The sequence below is a fragment of the Vitis vinifera genome, chromosome 9, assembly GCF_030704535.1.
Source record: "Vitis vinifera cultivar Pinot Noir 40024 chromosome 9, ASM3070453v1".
In the NCBI taxonomy this organism is placed as follows: Eukaryota; Viridiplantae; Streptophyta; class Magnoliopsida; order Vitales; family Vitaceae; genus Vitis; species Vitis vinifera.
The window spans coordinates 24,301,588-24,319,193 of NC_081813.1; the positions used below are offsets into that span (position 1 = coordinate 24,301,588).

General features: G+C 41.8%; 1 protein-coding gene across 9 annotated transcripts in view; it reads right to left on the minus strand.

The window, feature by feature from the left end:
• Window positions 1–17,606, minus strand: part of LOC100263131 (uncharacterized) — a 32,257-nt gene that overhangs the window by 2,082 nt on the left and 12,569 nt on the right. For 2 of the 9 annotated variants that reach the window (XM_019222227.2, XM_059739797.1), the window contains exons 6-18: window positions 17,426–17,509; window positions 16,002–16,175; window positions 15,851–15,920; window positions 15,625–15,776; window positions 14,196–14,360; window positions 14,023–14,094; window positions 2,588–2,699; window positions 2,419–2,511; window positions 2,197–2,325; window positions 1,963–2,117; window positions 1,627–1,869; window positions 520–868; window positions 110–447 (exon numbers count right to left, since the gene is read on the minus strand). In XM_019222227.2, the coding sequence (XP_019077772.1) occupies window positions 110–447; window positions 520–868; window positions 1,627–1,869; window positions 1,963–2,117; window positions 2,197–2,325; window positions 2,419–2,511; window positions 2,588–2,699; window positions 14,023–14,094; window positions 14,196–14,360; window positions 15,625–15,776; window positions 15,851–15,920; window positions 16,002–16,175; window positions 17,426–17,509 (2,136 nt within the window). Of the gene's footprint in view, window positions 1–109; window positions 448–519; window positions 869–1,626; window positions 1,870–1,962; window positions 2,118–2,196; window positions 2,326–2,418; window positions 2,512–2,587; window positions 2,700–14,022; window positions 14,095–14,195; window positions 14,361–15,624; window positions 15,777–15,850; window positions 15,921–15,998; window positions 16,176–17,425; window positions 17,510–17,606 lie in introns of all 9 variants that reach the window. The other 7 variants (XM_059739799.1, XM_059739803.1, XM_059739800.1 and 4 more) reach the window with 7 other exon arrangements.

Sequence of the window (17,606 nt, forward strand, 5' to 3'; positions counted from 1 at the left end):
AATCTGCCAATAAAGTTGCTTATTCATAAAACAGCTCATTTAATAACTCACTGAAGTAATCAATAATCATCGGAGAACCTGAAATTTTTGACAAACAAGGCATCCAAACCTGAGAATTTTGAACATCTGGTTTGTCACCTCTGCTAGGCCTTCTCTCACTGTGCTGTGGCTGGGGCTCAGATCCTACACCATGGAATAGTTCTCCACGGTTTGGCCCACTGCTGAGAGCGCGACTAACAATTGGCATCATTTGTTGAACCATCCTTGACAGATCAATGCCTCCACCTTGGCCTCTCCCTAGCCCAGAAAACATGCTTTCAAGTTCTTGGCCATCAACCTGTTGAGCGATTTGATTGACTGTATTCATCATTAATGGGTTTTGAGAGAGTTGTTGCAGCATATTACTCAAGACATCAGGAGAACCAGCCCCAGACTGCTCTGCAAGCCCTGAACAAAAACCACTTAAACCAGGATTGTGGAGAACATGAGATAATTAAAAAACCAAATTTGCATCAATACCTTGACCTCCTGATGACATACCCTCCCTGACCTGGCCAAGGACATGCAATGGTTGCCCTGAGGGTGGACCACTTGCATCCATCCTATTTGCTGTGAAACTACGAGAGGCAAGAAAGTGTGAGGGTGGGCGATTAACATCCATCCTATTTGCTGTGAAACTACGAGAAGAAAGAAACTGCGAGGGTGGGCAATTTGCATCCGTCCTATTTGCTGTCGAACCACGAGAGGCAAGAGACTGCAAAACCTGCTGGGCACTTGTCATAGTGCGTTGATTCTGATTGACAGAAGGAACACTAGAAGTTCCACAATCATTGTTCTTGCCTTGTGATTTTGGCTGCTTACTACGCTTCTGCTTAATCAAAGACAACTTTAGTAACCAATGATGGGCCATAGAATAAAAAGGAACCAAAAGAGTTCAAATAAGAAATCTTCAACAAATAAAAGTGCTGTTTAGCTGCTCAGCACACAATTTTATGTATATAAGAAAATAGCAATATATAATAATCAATAAGACATAAGAAACAATCTAAAAATAGTAATCTACATAACTGATCTATCACTACCAGAATTACTGTACCACTATTAAAAGAAAGGTAATTCATTCCTTTCCTACTTCCATGCAGTTCAAATATAAACAATTCAAGGCCCATGTACACTTACGAGAAACAAAAGCAGAAATTGTGGCTCTCTCAATTATATGGCCATAATAACAATTCTACTACTAAAATAGCCCACCACTCAGTGCCTCAAGGAGACCATGTTTCATCATGTAACTTAGAAAGTCAAAATAGAAGGTTTATACAGCTTCATTGCAAAACTGAAACAACCTATTTGGCTAACAATATAAGCAATAAGGTTTGTAGAAAAGCATATGTACAATACTTATACTGCTATAGAAAGGTAAATAACCCTTCCTTTTAAGGCAATTAATGAACCAAAATTGCCACTTTTCCCAAGATAACATGAAGGGCACTTATGGAAATTATTCATTTAGGGAAAGCCTCACATTCCTAGGAAAACAGGTCAGTATCCTCATCTGAAGTGTGAGCACCCCCTTCTAGTAAATTCAAAGATATATAGTAAAGAAACAAAAATAATATACCTCACCTTAAGTTGCAAACCTCCCATCCCTAATCCAAGTGGAACAGCTTTGGCTTCCTCAGGAATATCCTGCCTCTGGCTTGATCTTGGAGCATCATCTGAAGCATCTGCTGGACCACTTGTAGCTTCATCACTTCCACTTGAGCAGCTAAAAGAGCCTTCAACAGCACAAGTTGATGGTACATCTTTTGACTGTGAAACACCTCTTTTATCCTGATTATTATTCATTTGGTGGTGTTCAGGTTGTGACTGGTAATCATCAGTAAATCAGTTTTAGTTTCCAGCCAATAAAAATCAACAAACAGCATGTATGTATGATCTGAGTTTTTCAACAGATCATACCGTATGACCATCAGTTCCAGGGATGCATGTGTCTGAGGGTAGGCTGGTTTCCCTGGCTCCTGCGACTGCCATGTTTTTCAGCTGATCACTCCCTACATCATTACCAGGACCAGATCCAGTAGACATATTCTGAACAGTTGAACTCCCTGCTTGGCCTGCTCGCATAAAAGAGCTGCTTAGTGGATCATAGTAAAGCTATATTTAGGATGGACTGAACATTCAATGTCAAACCACCTGATGGAACCTGGTTTCCCCCCCGCATGTTATCAACCAAATTTCTGATCCGTGAATTGACTTCAGCTATAACGGAGGATAGTGCACCAGAGTCGGAAGGTGCCTGTGAAATAGAAGCATCTGATTGTGCTGCAGTGGAAAACACAATATCAATGGAACATGATGGGACAGCTGCAACAATGATATTTCTAGGAGGCAGCACTCTTGTTCATTTAAAATTACCTGAAACATTTCCATTAGCACGTTCTCCCTGCATTCCATCCCCATTTCCTGCCCTGGTACCAGCTGCTGAAACAATAGGTGGAAGTGATGTGCCTGATAATGAACAATGTCAATTAATTGAATCATGTAAGAAGGTCAACTGTATGGGTGAATGATATTTTATCCTCACCAGCATGTATGTGAATGTTTATGTGCCTTGGCGCATTTCCAGGACCAGCAGGAGGATTTGATTGAGGAACAGTTGAACCACCAAAGAAAGAGCTGGTTTGAAGAGGAAAGGGCTGAACAAACAATATCATGAGCAATAGACATGGTTGCAACTCAATGTCTATAAACAGTTACACTTATCATAAAAATGTTCACAAATGATTTCATTGACAAGGAAACAGACAAAAATGTGTATATGCAAAATATCTAATTAGGTTAATTATTAGACTCGGTCAATGGGGATGTGTATTGTCCAAATAAGGGATCTATTTACATCATAAAATAAGCAAATGAAGAACATTAACAAACTACCACGCAAGTGTATCAACAATCCATAAGGTTTAGATACCAAATATTCAGTAATAGCTGAAATGGATATAATAAGAAAAGCTAAGCATTTTTTTTATAGGTAAAGAAAAGTTGTATATAAAGTAAAGAGGAGACACCAATAGCAATGCCCTCATAATATATAGGAAGTATACAGTAAAAGCCTAAAGGTTCAACCCAGAGGAGGGAAAGAAGCAAAAAACATCACCTGCCCTAACTAAGAGCCTAACCAATCAATGAAACTAACATGAGAAATAGGGTTCATATCTATAGACAGCCTAGACCAAGACCACACATTACATACAAAAGAATTTTTCAATCTTTGGATCAATAACTCCTCATTGTCAAACGCTAACATGTTCCTTCCGCACTGTCCAAAATATACATAAAGGGGCCGCTTACCAAGCCTTTTCACGAACTTCACCCACGAACGACCCATGCCACCAAAAGAAGAGTATCCTTCACAGAATAGGAGAGAGCCTAAGACACACCAAAGAGGGAAAAAAGAAGATTCCAAAGAACCCGAGCCTTTGCATGGTGAAGAAGAAAGGTGATCAACTCTCTATTTCAAAGGGGCAAAGGAAACATCTATTTGCCAAATAGTGCCCCCTCTGTTGAATCTAGTCCAGAGTTAAGACTTTCCCTAAGATGTATCCCAAAGCGAAGAAAGCCACCTTAGGTGGCGCGCATGATCTCCAAATGCTACCACCAGGGAACAAAGGAGAATCTCTAGGCTCAAAATAAAATAGAGAGATTTGACCAAAAAGGCCCCACACCTTGAAGCTATCCAAATCACTTTATCATCCACATCCTTGTGAACCCTAATTGCTTGAATCTATTGCAGAAAACGCTCCACCAAATCTAACTCCCAATAATTAATTGCCATAGAGAAAAGAGGGGTCTATCCACCCCTTTCACCTTCAAGGTTCCAAACATCCGCCACCACTTGTCCCTTACTCGAAGAAAGGGTAAATAAGGAAGGGAATGACTCACATAATGGCTCATCACCATACTACTTGTCCCTTTAGAATCTCACTCTCTGCCCATTGCCCACTTGGAAGGCCAACTTGCTACTCAAATTATCCCACTCCTTCCTAATAGCTTTCCACAACCCCACACCAATCCTCTCACTCACCTTGTGGGAACCCCCCATCATCTTCTCCATACTTTTGACTGATGGCTTGCTTCCAAAGGGTCTCTCTTTCATTGGCATACCGCCAGCTCCACTTGCACAAGAGAGCTTTCTTGGAACAAAAGTTAGGAAAATAGCATTCAAAGACTTGACAAATTTGTCCTCCTCATGGAAGTCCCTAAAAAAACCCAACACCTCTACCTTCACAACATCCCAACAAAAAAGCCAAAACGCCATGATGTAACCATCCGGACCTAGAGCTTTGTCCTTGCCCAAATCAATAAGAGCAACGAACACCTCTTTTTCTGAAAAAGGAAGCTCTAGCTTCTTAACTTCACTGCTATCAAACCCCTCAAAGGACAACCCATCAGTACTGGGTCTCCACTCCCCTTCTTCTGCAAAAAGGTCATGAAATGCCCCGACCACACTAGCTTTTATTTCATTCTCCTCAGTATGCCAACAACTATTCACTTTCACCTTAGATAACCAGTTTCTTCTATTGTGTGCATTCACCATCTTGTGGAAGAATCTGGTGTTGTTATCCCCCTCCTTCAACCACACTTCCCGAAATTTTTGTCCCTAAGAGATTTCCTCCCCAGTACCTACGTCTTATAAGACTCCCTTGCCTTCTTTCTAGCTTCAAACTCTTCCAGATTCAGGGTTGAACTCCTTCTCATCCCAATACACAACCCGACTAAGAGCATCTCCCTTTCTAGCCTCAATGAAACCAAACACTTCTTTATTCCAAGCCTTCAAGACTACTTTTAAGGCTCTCAATTTTGCATCTAAAACAAAGTAGAAGGTCCTATTAAAATTAAAGCTCATCCACCAATTCTTAACTAGATCTTTAAGCCCCTCCTCCTCCAACCACATGTTCTCAAGCCTCCCCCATTGAGCAAAATGGGAAAATGATCAGAAACCGGTCTGGGTAAAACAACCTGCACTGTCCCATTAAAAAAGTTGTCCTAATCATCTATCACTAAAAATTAGTCAAATCTAGATTCAGATTGGTTATTCATCCCACCCCTCCAAGCGAAGGGACCCCCTGCACAGGAATGTCCCTCAACTCTAGCTCCTCTAACACCTCTGAAAATCTTATCAGGTTCAAATCCCCACCTACACACCAAGGGTCACTCCATAAACCTCTTATTGCCCCAAGCTCATCCCAGAAGTTCTCCATTTCCTTTCTGCAAACCAGACCATACACACTAGTAAACACCCACAAAACACCATCCTCACCGTTCTTGAAGCGACACGAAATTGAGTACTCCCCTATTAACAAGCCAACTAATTCGAACACCTCTGAGATTTAATCACCGACTTTATTATCTTCTTTTTACCCCTGCCATTTACCCCTCTAACGTTCCAGGATAACATTCTTATCTTTATTTACACACCGACACAAAAGCCCCACCGGATTTGCCCAATCTGGTATCAATCATAGCTTTTTTATAGCTCACTGCCCACTCCAACTTCTTGAGTTCCCTATCAGAATTTGAAGACAGTGACTTCGCCTTTCTAGAAGTCCCATCCTCCCCCTTTTGGTCAATCTCCCCTTCATCCTCCTCATAAGATATAGAATTTCCTCTTCAAATCCTTCTATTAGCATGCCAAGGCACCGACTGAACTTAGTGAGGCAACTAGAGTTCCACCCTTCAGCTTGCTCCCCCATTTCCACTTGAAAGTTAGTCAATGCCACTAGGGGCCTCGCAAAATCCATCCCAATTGAGACAATCGCAAGCTTAGATGAGACGTCATTGTCCATCGAGCCACAAGTAAGCTCCTTTTGGCCATTAAGGACTAAAGCAGCTTCTGTTGACACTACTCGCAGAGGGTCCTAGTCCGCTGCCTCAGAGCCTTCCAACCCACTAGAAGCCCTCTCACGCACCCTAAAAGCCTCATCGGGCCCCAAGAAAGGAGAAGAAGAAAAATCTCCCCGAAACCCCAAAGAAAAAAGAGAGTAAGAGTGGGAAACGGGGTACCTGGAGGCTTCCGCCAACAAAGCCTCGTTGGTGAGCGTCGGTCAGCCTAAAAGCGACCCCTCGACGATCAAGTCTTTGTCAGCTGACACCTTCAGATCCTTCCTTACTGCTTCCACGAAGGTCTCTGAGGAAGCCCTAGGAGAAAAGAGCCGCCCAAAGAAAACAGAGGGGTATTGGGCCTCTTTAAACACAGGCCCAATAAGCCCCTTAACACCCTTAACTCAGCCCACTTCCAATGGCCTCAAGGGGTTAGAGCCCATAACCCAACATGCCCTACCCGTGGGCATTTCTTAGACCTGCACACTTGGGCCCAAATCATCTTTTTTCTTTTTCTCCACACAGCTAGCTGGCCTAAACCCAAGCCCAAGAACCTTTAACTCTAGAACCCTTAGCCGACCTACCACCTGCACCTTCTGCACCCCTATCCCGCATGCTTTCACCAGCGCGTGAGCTACTCACAATTTCATCCCTTTCCTCTCGCCCTGTGATTCTACAAGACTTAGATATTGGCACCACTTGAGAAACCCATGGTAGGGCTTCCCACCACAGACAAATCATGAAACAGGTGTGACCGGCCACCACCTGTAGTGACCCTGGCAGGTCCTTCCCAGTGGCTTTCACCAAGATTCGAGCCTATTGCAGTTGAGAAAAAGCAGCTATTTCTTCATCTATAGCCATATAACCCCCATAGCTATCCCCAATCCTCTTAAATACCTCTCTGCCCCAAAAATGAAGAGGGAATTGTACTACCCTCACCCAAACTTCCTTAGCATGGCTACCATTCCAATAACAACCCACTTCAGGTCCCCATCTCTGCAGGTGAACCTCTCTCCCCTTAAACCATCTACTGCCCCTTAAAAGCACCACATCAACCTCGCATTTATTCTCGAACTTGAACAACACAAGGGGCCCACCCAACTTGGAGATTCTTAAGACCCCCCCTCTCAAAGTCCATCGGGCATACACCCACTCTTTCAAGGATGATAAAGGAGGAACCGAATCTGGATTGTCACCAAAGCGTCCAACCAAACAACGACTCAACTACTCTTCCCTGCAATGAAATTCTTGATCCCTTAAATGCAGCCATAAAGTCTCTCCCGATTCCCCTGTCTTCACCCTCGTAGCATTTGCACAAGTTCCTTTAACTTTCTCTATGAAACTACACTCAACCTTTTCAGAGGTCGGAGCATCGTGACCAAAGAAAACTTTAGTTAGTGCAGGAGTGGAGACTCCTAGGGCCCTCAACGTCTTAGCCAACAAAAACCACCCCCCAACTAAACCTTTGCCCTCCAGAACGACAAGACAAAACTTCTTAGCTTCCAAATCTCACACAAAGCAGAGTAAAAACCTTCCAACCTCATTCGAGCAACACTCCAACCGGAACTTCCTTCCCCCATCTTCCCAGCCTTTTAAGCACCTTAAGCTTGACTCCCCTCTACACCAGGCTTCCACACCTTCCAACAGGTAGCTCAAACTCCTTTCCCCAAACCTTATCCAAGAAGAGAAGTCTCTACTCCTTTCCAAAATAATCCCTCTAGGTCTTCCTTGAACTCCTTCAATGGAGATTTCAAAGGTCTTAGACTCCACTGCAAACCAACATTTACCACCTCTCAAACCTCCTCTCACCTCCAAAGTCATGGATTGGCAGCTCACCCTCTTCTAATAACTTTCCAAAAGCTTGTCACACAAGATTCCCTCCCTCCCCCTAGACACCAAGTTCCATCCAACTCCCCATACTTATCCAAAATAACTCTGTTCCATAACTATCCTGCTTACCATCAAACCTCCAAAACTTGCTAAGAAAAGCCTTGTAGAGCACCAAAAGGCTCGTTGTTCACACAATAGTTTCTCTATACATGCTTCAAGGAAAGTTCTAGTGAATGCAGCATGCTGAGCCTTGAGAGAACAAAGAATAGCAGTAGGATTATGAAAAGCTAAGCATTTTTTTTTTATAGGCAAACACACAAAAAGCATATATTAGAAAATGGCACCTTGAGGCTGACCCAAAAGCATACAGGGAGTATATAAGAGGCGCCAAAGGGCACAAAAAAGAAAAGGAAATACAAAACCAACCCTCAACTATCACCTAGCCAATCAAAAAAACTGAGTAAAGGAAGAGGACCATCATTTACAACTGACTTAGTCCACAACCAAAGGTTACATACAAAAGAATTTTTCAACCTATGAATTGAAAGCTCCTCATTATCAAAAGCAATCCTGTTTCTTTCCTTCCAAACTGCCTAAAAAATACACAAAGGCATTGCCTTCCACACCTTTCTATGCTTCTTGCCCAAGTTAAAGCCACACCAACCACTAAGGGTATCTCTGACCGAAAAAGGAAGGACTCAAGTAACACCAAAAAGAGCAAACAATAACTCCCATAACACTCTTGCCCTGGAGCACTGAATAAGAATATGATCAATTGACTCTTCTTCCTCACAGCAAAGGAAGCATCTGTTAGCTAGAAACCGACCCCTCTTTTTAAGTTGATCCAAAGTTAGCACCTTACCCCAAGAAGCTTCCCAAGCAAAGAAACACACTTTAGTAGGCACACAAGGACTCCAAATAATGCTATTAGGGAACTAAACAACTCTTCTTGAAGCTAGAGTACTATAAAGAGATTTAATTGAGAAAAACCCATCCTTAGTCTCTTTCCACAGCATTCTATCTTCCACAAGAGGATTAAGCCTCTTACCCGGATTGTCAAAAGTAATCTCTCCACCTCCTCCACCTCCCAGTCATTAAAGGGCCTAGAGAAGCTAGGACTCCAAACCCCTTCTTCTACCGAATGATCCCACAACTCCTCTAGTCAAGCCTCTTTATATGAAGAAAAGGCATACAAATAGGGAAAGGAGTTACAGAGAGTGAAGTTCCCACACCAATTATCTTTCCAAAATTTCACCCTTCTACCATTCCCCACAAAAAAGACCACTTTGTTTTGCAAAAGAGCTCCTTCCTTCCTTATTTCCTTCCAAAAGCCTACTCCAAATCCCTCCCTAACATCTATAGTATACCAACCCCCTTCTTTCTCCCCAAACTTCCTACTAATGACGCGTCTCCAAAGAGTCTCCCTTTCATTCGCAAAGCGCCAGTTCCACTTACATAAAAGGGCCCTATTGAGAAACCCCTTGAACTGTTGAAGAAACCCGCTGGAGTGCCATTGATTAAAACAGAAAATGTTGCATCAAGAAATTCTAGTTTAAGTGATCATAAGCCTTCTCTATATCCAGCTTGCACAACACCCCACTCTCATTTCTCTTCAGCATTGAGTCTATTGCCTCATTGGCAATTAGGGCAGCATCAAGAATTTGTCTTTCTTCAACGAAAGCATTTTGAGCTGAAGACACCACCTTTCCCACAATCTTCTTAAGCCTATTAGCTAACACTTTTGCCAACAGTTTATACAAACCCCCTACCAAACTAATCGGTCTGAAATCTCTAAGGTCCTCCGCACCCACTTTTTTAGGGATAAAAACCATGAAAGTTGAATTCAGACTCCTTACGAATATGTCATGCTCGTGGCACTTCTTCAAAAAGCCTATAACCTCTTCTTTCATAAAATCCCAACTAAACTGCCATAAGCTGAGAGAGAAATTGTTTGGACCAGGAGCCTTGTCCCCATTTAGATCTGAGAGGGCAGAGAAGACCTCTACCTCTGTAAAAGCCTCCTCCAATCTAGCTACATCCTCAACATCAATCTAATTAAAATCCAACCCTTCCATAGATGGGTGCCAATCACCAGGATCTGTCAGAAGGTTCTTGAAGGCTCCAACCACACCCCCCTTAATTTCCTGCTCTTCTGTTAACCAGGTTCCATTAATCTTTATCTTAGACAAACAATTTCTCCTTCTATGGGAGTGGGCCATCTTATGAAAAAAACTAGTATTTCTGTCACCCTCCCTCAACCACACTTCTCTTGATTTTTGCCTCCAAGAAATCTCCTCCATAAGAGCCCATTTCTCAAAATCCCCCTTTGCTTCCTTCCTAGCTTCCAACTCCTCCATAGATAAAAGAAGCATCTTCTCCTGAGAATCTCAGAAAGCCACTTTGTCCAAGGCCAATCTCTTATTCACTCACACCTTCCCAAAAACATCCTTGTTCCAAGATTTTAAGATGGCCTTCAAAGCCTTCAATTTCTCTACAAGGATGAAACTAAAGGATCCACTGAAACTTGAACCATGCCACCACCCCTTCAGCAGATCCTTAAATCCCTCCTCCTTAAGCCACATGTTTTCAAACCAGAAGGGGACAAGTTCCCTCCTCACCCCTCCCCCATCCAATAGGATGGGAAAGTGATCCGACACAGGCCTAGGAAGAGTACTCTACACCATCCCATTAAAATGGCCCTCCCAGTCCTCCGACACCAAAAAACGATCAAGTCTTGACATGGTTTGACTGTTCAACCCTCCACTCCAGGTAAACGGACCCCCCTGAAGAGGGAGATCCCTCAAGTCCAGGTCATCGATCACCTCCGAGAATCTTCTCATTGAAGAAGACACCCTCCCTCCTCTTCTACACTCATTCGGAAACTTGATCATATTAAAATCATACACCATGGGTCATTCCAAAGCCCGTGGATGGCTCCTAATTCTTCCCAAAAAAGTTCTCTAAATCTTCTCATGGTAGGACCATACACTCCTGAAAAAGTCCATCTGAATCCATCTTCACAATTCTTGAAACGACAAGAAATGGAAAAAAGACCCACCTCCATCCCCACTAGCTCTAATACTCTATTATCCTAGAAAACTACCACCCCTCCAGCTGCACCCCTGGCATTCAAAGCTCCCCACTCCAAAAATCTCCCCACACCTAGGCTTTGGACCACCCCTTAAGACATCTCAGTCATTTTAGTCTCATGTTGGCAAACTAAATCCACTTTTTGGGATCTAATTAAGGCTTTAATTAATTTCCTCTTATTTCTGTCATTCACCCCTCGAACATTCCAAGATAAAATCTTAATCTTCATTTAAAACACAAAGCTCTGTACCCTTCTCTTCTGTCCGACCCTTTCTTTCTGCTCTCTTCATCGTAATTAATCGAACATTCTAACTTTTTTACTTCTCGATCGAACCAAGTCAGTCCTAAAGTTCCCTTTTCCTTGCTTTGATCTCTTCTAGTTTTCAATCTTAGCAGCAATTTTAGGATTTCCCCTTCAACGCCTTCTGTCGAGAACCCCAACGACTTACTGAACTTCACCAAGCAACTTTCATCCCAATTACTACCAAGAACCTCCCTTTCTTGCATTTCCTCAACAACTTCCGACTTATTACCCTTAGACTTTTCCTCCTCTATGTCCATCACCCACGAACTACCATTAGTCAACACTGCACACAACGGAGCCTGAAAACCAGCACCTTCAACAGTATCTTCCAATCCCAAAGGGCCCCTCACCATCAAAGCTCGATCACACCCAGAAGAAGGAGTAGAAGAGAAGATGTCCCGAACCCCCCCAAAGACAGCGAGATATGGCTTGTACCTGGATGCCTTGGCTGTCAACGCTTCGTCAGTTATCAGCGCTCTAGCTTTTGTCAGAAAAGCCTTTGAAACCCTCCAATCCCCTTCGTGACAATAGGCGACCCCCGCGTCCTCTCTAACATGAGCACGCGAAGCCTCCTCTGTAGCCCTAGCTTCCATTTCCGCTACCTCAGAAAGGGAATGAGCCCTAACTCCTTTTATCCCCTCTATCGCAAGTCCAAAGCCCATACTGGGCATACCCTCACAGCCCACAAACTAGCCCTTAATGTAAAAGGGCCTCTCTTCACAGCCCAACTGCCATCCTTTTAACATAATGGGCCTTGAATCCACCGGCCCTTGCAACTGGGCTTCCTCACAGGCTGTCTTATAACTTCCCTCCCCAAGCCCACTTCTAAACTGGGCCTCCCCAAGAACAGGCCCAACTTTAAGAACTTCGGGCCCCAAACCATATCCACCCCCTTTGACCACTTTTCCTGCACCTTGACCCCTATTCCCTAGCCTATCTTCTCCATCAGTCGCCTCCAAACCAGGCCCCCTTACAGCGGAGTCAAAGGAGAAAACTGTAGCGCCATTTGAAGAGCTTCCACAAGATGGCTCACCCTGTACTCCAGCTTGCACCATGGGCTGCGCCTCCTTTTCCAACACTCTTCCTCTGCACACAACACGTGATCCACTCCCTGCTTCTTCTTCATCCCCTAAATCACCCTTCCCATAAACACTTCCCGCCGGCACCACCTGAGAGAACCAAAGCGGGGTTTCCCACCACAGGTGGACTAAAAAACACCCCGACCCCACCACTAACTGGACGGAGGTAGGTAAATCCTTACCGACCACCTTCACCAACAATCTAGCCCATTGCAATTCTGCCATAAAATCCATATTTTCATCCACTGCAATGAGACCACCATAGCCATCACCTATCAATTTAAACACCTCACGGCTCCATAGGTGAAGAGGAAGACCCACCACTCTCACCCAAGCCTCGTTAGCATTGGCTCCATTACAAAAACACCCCACCTCCTGGTGCCATTTTTCCAAAAATAAGACATTGTCTTTCACCCTTCTCTTCCCTCTAAACAAAACACGCTCGGCTTCACTTAACAAATCAAACTCAAAGAGCAAAAGCCCTCTTCCCAAAACAACTATGTTCAACTTTCCTTTGAGGAGCCAAGCGTGACCAACCCAATTTTTCAAAAAATCCAGCTCAGGGGGGTCGCACCATTTTCCCATCTGCCCACTAAACAGCGATCCAACTGCTTAAGTCTTTCTGGCTTCACCCTCCTTCCCAACTCGAGCCAGACCTTATCTCCTAACCTACCCGTTTTCGATTTTGCTACATCTGCATAGGTCCTTGGTTCTGGTTCCTTTTCCTTCTTCAGCACCTCAATGGACAGAGGATTCTTTAAGCCTCCAATGAGAACTACCCCAACCTCTCTCAACTTATCTGCCAAAATATTCCACCCTCCAGACAACCCCTTCCCTTCTAGAAAAATTAAGCAAAAACGTTTTGCCTCTAAATCACGAACAGAGTAAAGGAGAAATCTTCCCTCCTCATTTGAACGACGCTCCAACCTGTACTTCCTTCCCTCCTCCTCCCAGACGAGGGACCAGCCTCTATCATCTCTACCTCTGCAGCAAGTCTCAATTCCAGCCAGCAACCTACTAGAAGACTTACATCCCCAAATCTGATCCAAGATGTTATTCCTTTGCATCACTCCCAAATGCACCCTCTCAGCTTACCTCCTACTTCATCAATCAAGATTTCAAAAGATTTTGACTCCACAGCAAACCAACTTCTTCCACCCCTTGGAACCTCCATTTTTTACTTCAACTATTATAGCTTCAATCAATCCAGTCTTCTGCTGCATCTCATGAAAAAATGACCCCTTTTATTACTTTCAGGAAGACTGATGATAGCATTCTGTGGATGACTGACAACTGCTACATCAAAATGATCATCCCTTCCCCCACATGCATAAGGTTTACATATTAAATATTCAATAAGATCCTAAAGATATTTACTGCAAGTTAGAAAGCTAAGTATTTAGTGCCCTTACAGTAAAAAATTTCCCATCATCAATTATTACTTAATACTCCAGGAGAAAGGATAATCATTTTCACATAGCAACTGTTTATTTTCTCAAAGAGTGCTATCGTTAGTCTTGAAAATCATCTAGTAGTCATTTGACAGACAACTAATTTAGGGAATTGCCAAGCCTTATTCCATCAAGCTACATATCCAACAATCTACTATGATGAATAATGTGCATTACAAACTTGAGACAATTCCTTAAAGAAATTGCTTTTACCTTTTTTTGGACTTTAACATTAAATTAGACCCTGGTGATACAGACATATATCCAATTATTTGTTTTAGAAATGACTAACAGCCTCACCTGTTCATGCATTCAAGATTTAGAAGATAGCCTCAAATCTTTAAAATTATGACCAAAAATAGGATTTCTTAGATCATTAACAAACCTGAACCATTATAGGATTAGGCCCTGATGGAGATATGTAAACTGCAGGCCCAGCATTCACAGAAGATTCATCCTGAAATATGCACCAAAAGAATTATAACTCAACTCCACAAGAGCTCAAAAAAAGATCATAGAAGGAAATTAAATAAAGCATAGATAAAGGTAAGACCATACAGGAGACTGTCCCATTCGCAATGTCAAAATTGTACGACCAAGCTCTAGAAGGAGCACACCTAAATGTTGCATTGCAAGCCCTACTTGCATTGCTTCTGTCTGAATTTCACCCCTTATAGTAGGATCAGTTGAAGCTCCCTCTTGCTCCACACGTCCTGCAATGTGCTACAAGGTTGCAGCAAATTAGAATAACACATAATCAGGTAATAGAATTCAAAGTAAAGAAATTCAAGATTCTGGAATTTTTTATTTCAAACACCAGGTCCTCAATCCTAATTTGGATGTTTTATTTCAAACACCAAGTACTTTATCCCAGTTTCTCTTTCAAGTATGATCAAAGCATCACTACTATATGTCAGATCAGTTTAGATCAAAAAAAATTGTAGCCATAACAGAGATTGCACAGCACACCCACAAATCAGGTAGTATTTGAGCAAAGGAAGTGTCAATTTCAGTTTCATGGTGTTGCCAGTCAAAACACAGAATCATCATTAGAAGACTTCAAATCAGATAAACCCATCCATGTAGCAAGCATTTTCTCTACCAGGGCTTCTACCATTATTATTTTTTTCAACCTCATCATTATCGTTCTCTTTTCTGAAGGATACTTGCCTTAAAATCATTCTCTTGTCTCGCACAATAACCCAATGATTTAAAATCATCATCATGAGACACTAATACATAAGAGTTCTGAGTTAATACATAATCAATCTACTCAAGGCTTATTAGACTACAATAACCTTGTTATTTGGTCAATTCACAACAGTCACATACCTGCCAATCAAAAAAATAAATAATACAACTCTTAACATCCCTAAACTTCCAAATCTCATGACACAAACTATACAGTGATGAGATTGCAAGGATTTCAACCAAGATTCAAATAATAACACATTCTCCCAGATGGATTTGGATAATTCATTGCCTTCTAATTCAATTAAAATTGGGAGATTTGTATAAGCAACCATTAACATAAGATTTTTAACAATGCCATATTTGGTTACCCTTGGCTGAATAATTCCAGCTGAAGTAGAATCTAATGAAAATTCTTATGTGTTAATGGCCCTTGTGATAATATTCTACCGACCTCCATTCTTACAAGCCAATTGGTAGATAACTGTTAAATGCAATACCATTTTCTCATTCCCAAATCCTAATGATATATGTAAAACAAAAGTGCAGAACATAACTTGAACAGCTTCCAAAAATTTCACAAAAAAAGAAAAAAAAAAAGCAAAATAATCCAGAATTTGTTGTATATTTTGAAAACAGCTAATGAGAAAGGATTTATTACAGTAGACACACATTGATATGCATATTAAAATCTTTTAAGCAGTTTTGCTACTGAACATGAAGACTCCAAAATAGCAACAAACTAAAACAAAATAAAACAAGAAGTGAAGAGAAGTGGTCTGAGTAGTGTGTATACAGATAGAGCAGCAACTGCATTGCCACTGAGAAGCCTCTCTGCCTGACGCATAACAATGCTTAATGCTTCGGGTGTTGGCAGTCCTCGTGAGTTGGAAGGTAATTCCACTCTTGGTATATCTGCATTGGTGGGTGATGAATTTGGCTGATACACTGCATTAACCAGAAACAGTTATGCTGGCAAATTCCCAACCACAGAGTGAGGTAATGCATTTCAAAATTATTACCATTATGTGACAACGACAATCCCATGCGATTCATGAACTCTGAAAGTGTGTGCAGAGAATCAGGAATTGGCTGAAACAAAGAGAAAAATTATAAAGAAAGGCTAATCAAGAGTAATCTAAAAAAACCATTAATTTGAAATGTTACTACAACCTGAATTTGAGGAGCAGGTCCTGCACCTCCTGGTACAGGAAATTGCATAACTTGAGGCAGAGATTGGAATGGTTGACTAGGCTGTGCCTGGTTTCCTTCTTGTCTCTGACCATTGGCATTACCATGTGTCCCATCTACTTCAATTCCCTGAGAAGCCTGACCAGGAGCATTGGACTGAAAAGAACAAAAACAACAATTTGAAACTGAAGCCATGATAAAAAGCCAAAAAAGCATCATAAGAGTTGAACCACATTCCCTCCTCATAGGTGTCATGCAACCTAAACCTTCCATGGATAAAAGATACTGATACTTCCAATTTATACGCAACTCTCACTAGCATTGGTATGTGGGTTGAAGCCATTAGACAATCGTGTGAGGGTAAAAAAAAAAAATCAAAAGATGAGTTGCACTAAGACAATATAAAAGAAGTGGCTCTAAGAAAACTAATCAAAAGGAAAATTTAAGACTGACAAATGGTAGATGTCCAGCAGCAACCGTTTCATTACCTAGATTTTGTTATCAACAAAAGATCGACAAGGATGTTGCCCCAAGGAAAAGTGCAAAATAAATAATTTGGAGGAATTTTCCTTGAGTGTTGTACAATTGACTTAACCATCTAATAGGAGTACGGTTCTCTCACACACAGCTACACTTGCTTTACTTTGGTTTTGAAATGTGATGTGATTATTTTTTTCTCCATGGGGTGTTGGTTTCCTCAAAGTTAGTGGGTCACCCAGTTAAGTATAATCATGTTGGATACAGAAATGGCTTGCCTGAAAGGTGAACACCTGAAAAGAGAAAACCTGTAACACCATATTCTGAGGAACTTTCCTCCATGGCAGCTCAAAGCTTCACTTTGGTGGTTGTTCTATATATAATCCAGGATAATTAGGCATCAATGAAATTTCTGAGATCATGAACAAGGAGCAGTTAAGAGTTTTTTATGCTTGTTCAACAAGGTCAGACAGTAGATGCCTCAGGATTAGACTTGTTGGAAGGCTTGATTGGGCCAATACTTGTGGCCTCAGCAATTTCTTAGTTAACAATGATTCAGTGATGATTATATCCTGGGTGTCTAAAAAAAAAAGAGAAGGCCCTCAGAAGTAGTATTCTTTACCGTGCAGGATATTAGATTTGTCCCCACAGTTGGAGTGTTCTTTCAGTGGATTTCATACTCAGCCAACCATTTAACAGATACTTCAATTAAATGTGATGCAATTAGCTTCTAGGTTTTTATTAGGGGATCATAACCTCCTTGTATTGTTCTTTTTGTTTCATCGGCTTCGTTTTTAGGCACCATTAGGGGCTTTTTCTTGTCTTTATGCAGTTAAAGGACAACTAATCTTACACTTTTTCTATATCATCAATGAATTATTGGTTTCAATAAACAAAACAACCAATTTTTTTTTCACAACAAAAATCACCTGTGTGTTTGGTTGTGCACCACCTGTAGCAGTGTTGGTGGTTTGGCTTCCAATACCAAAAGAATTCAAAACTGCCCCAATAACCTGCGAGTGAAGTGACAGATGATAAAGCATTTCCACTGCACTAAGTAGTGTAATCTTCTTGTTGAAAGCCTAAAACCAAATACAAGCCAAAACTCAA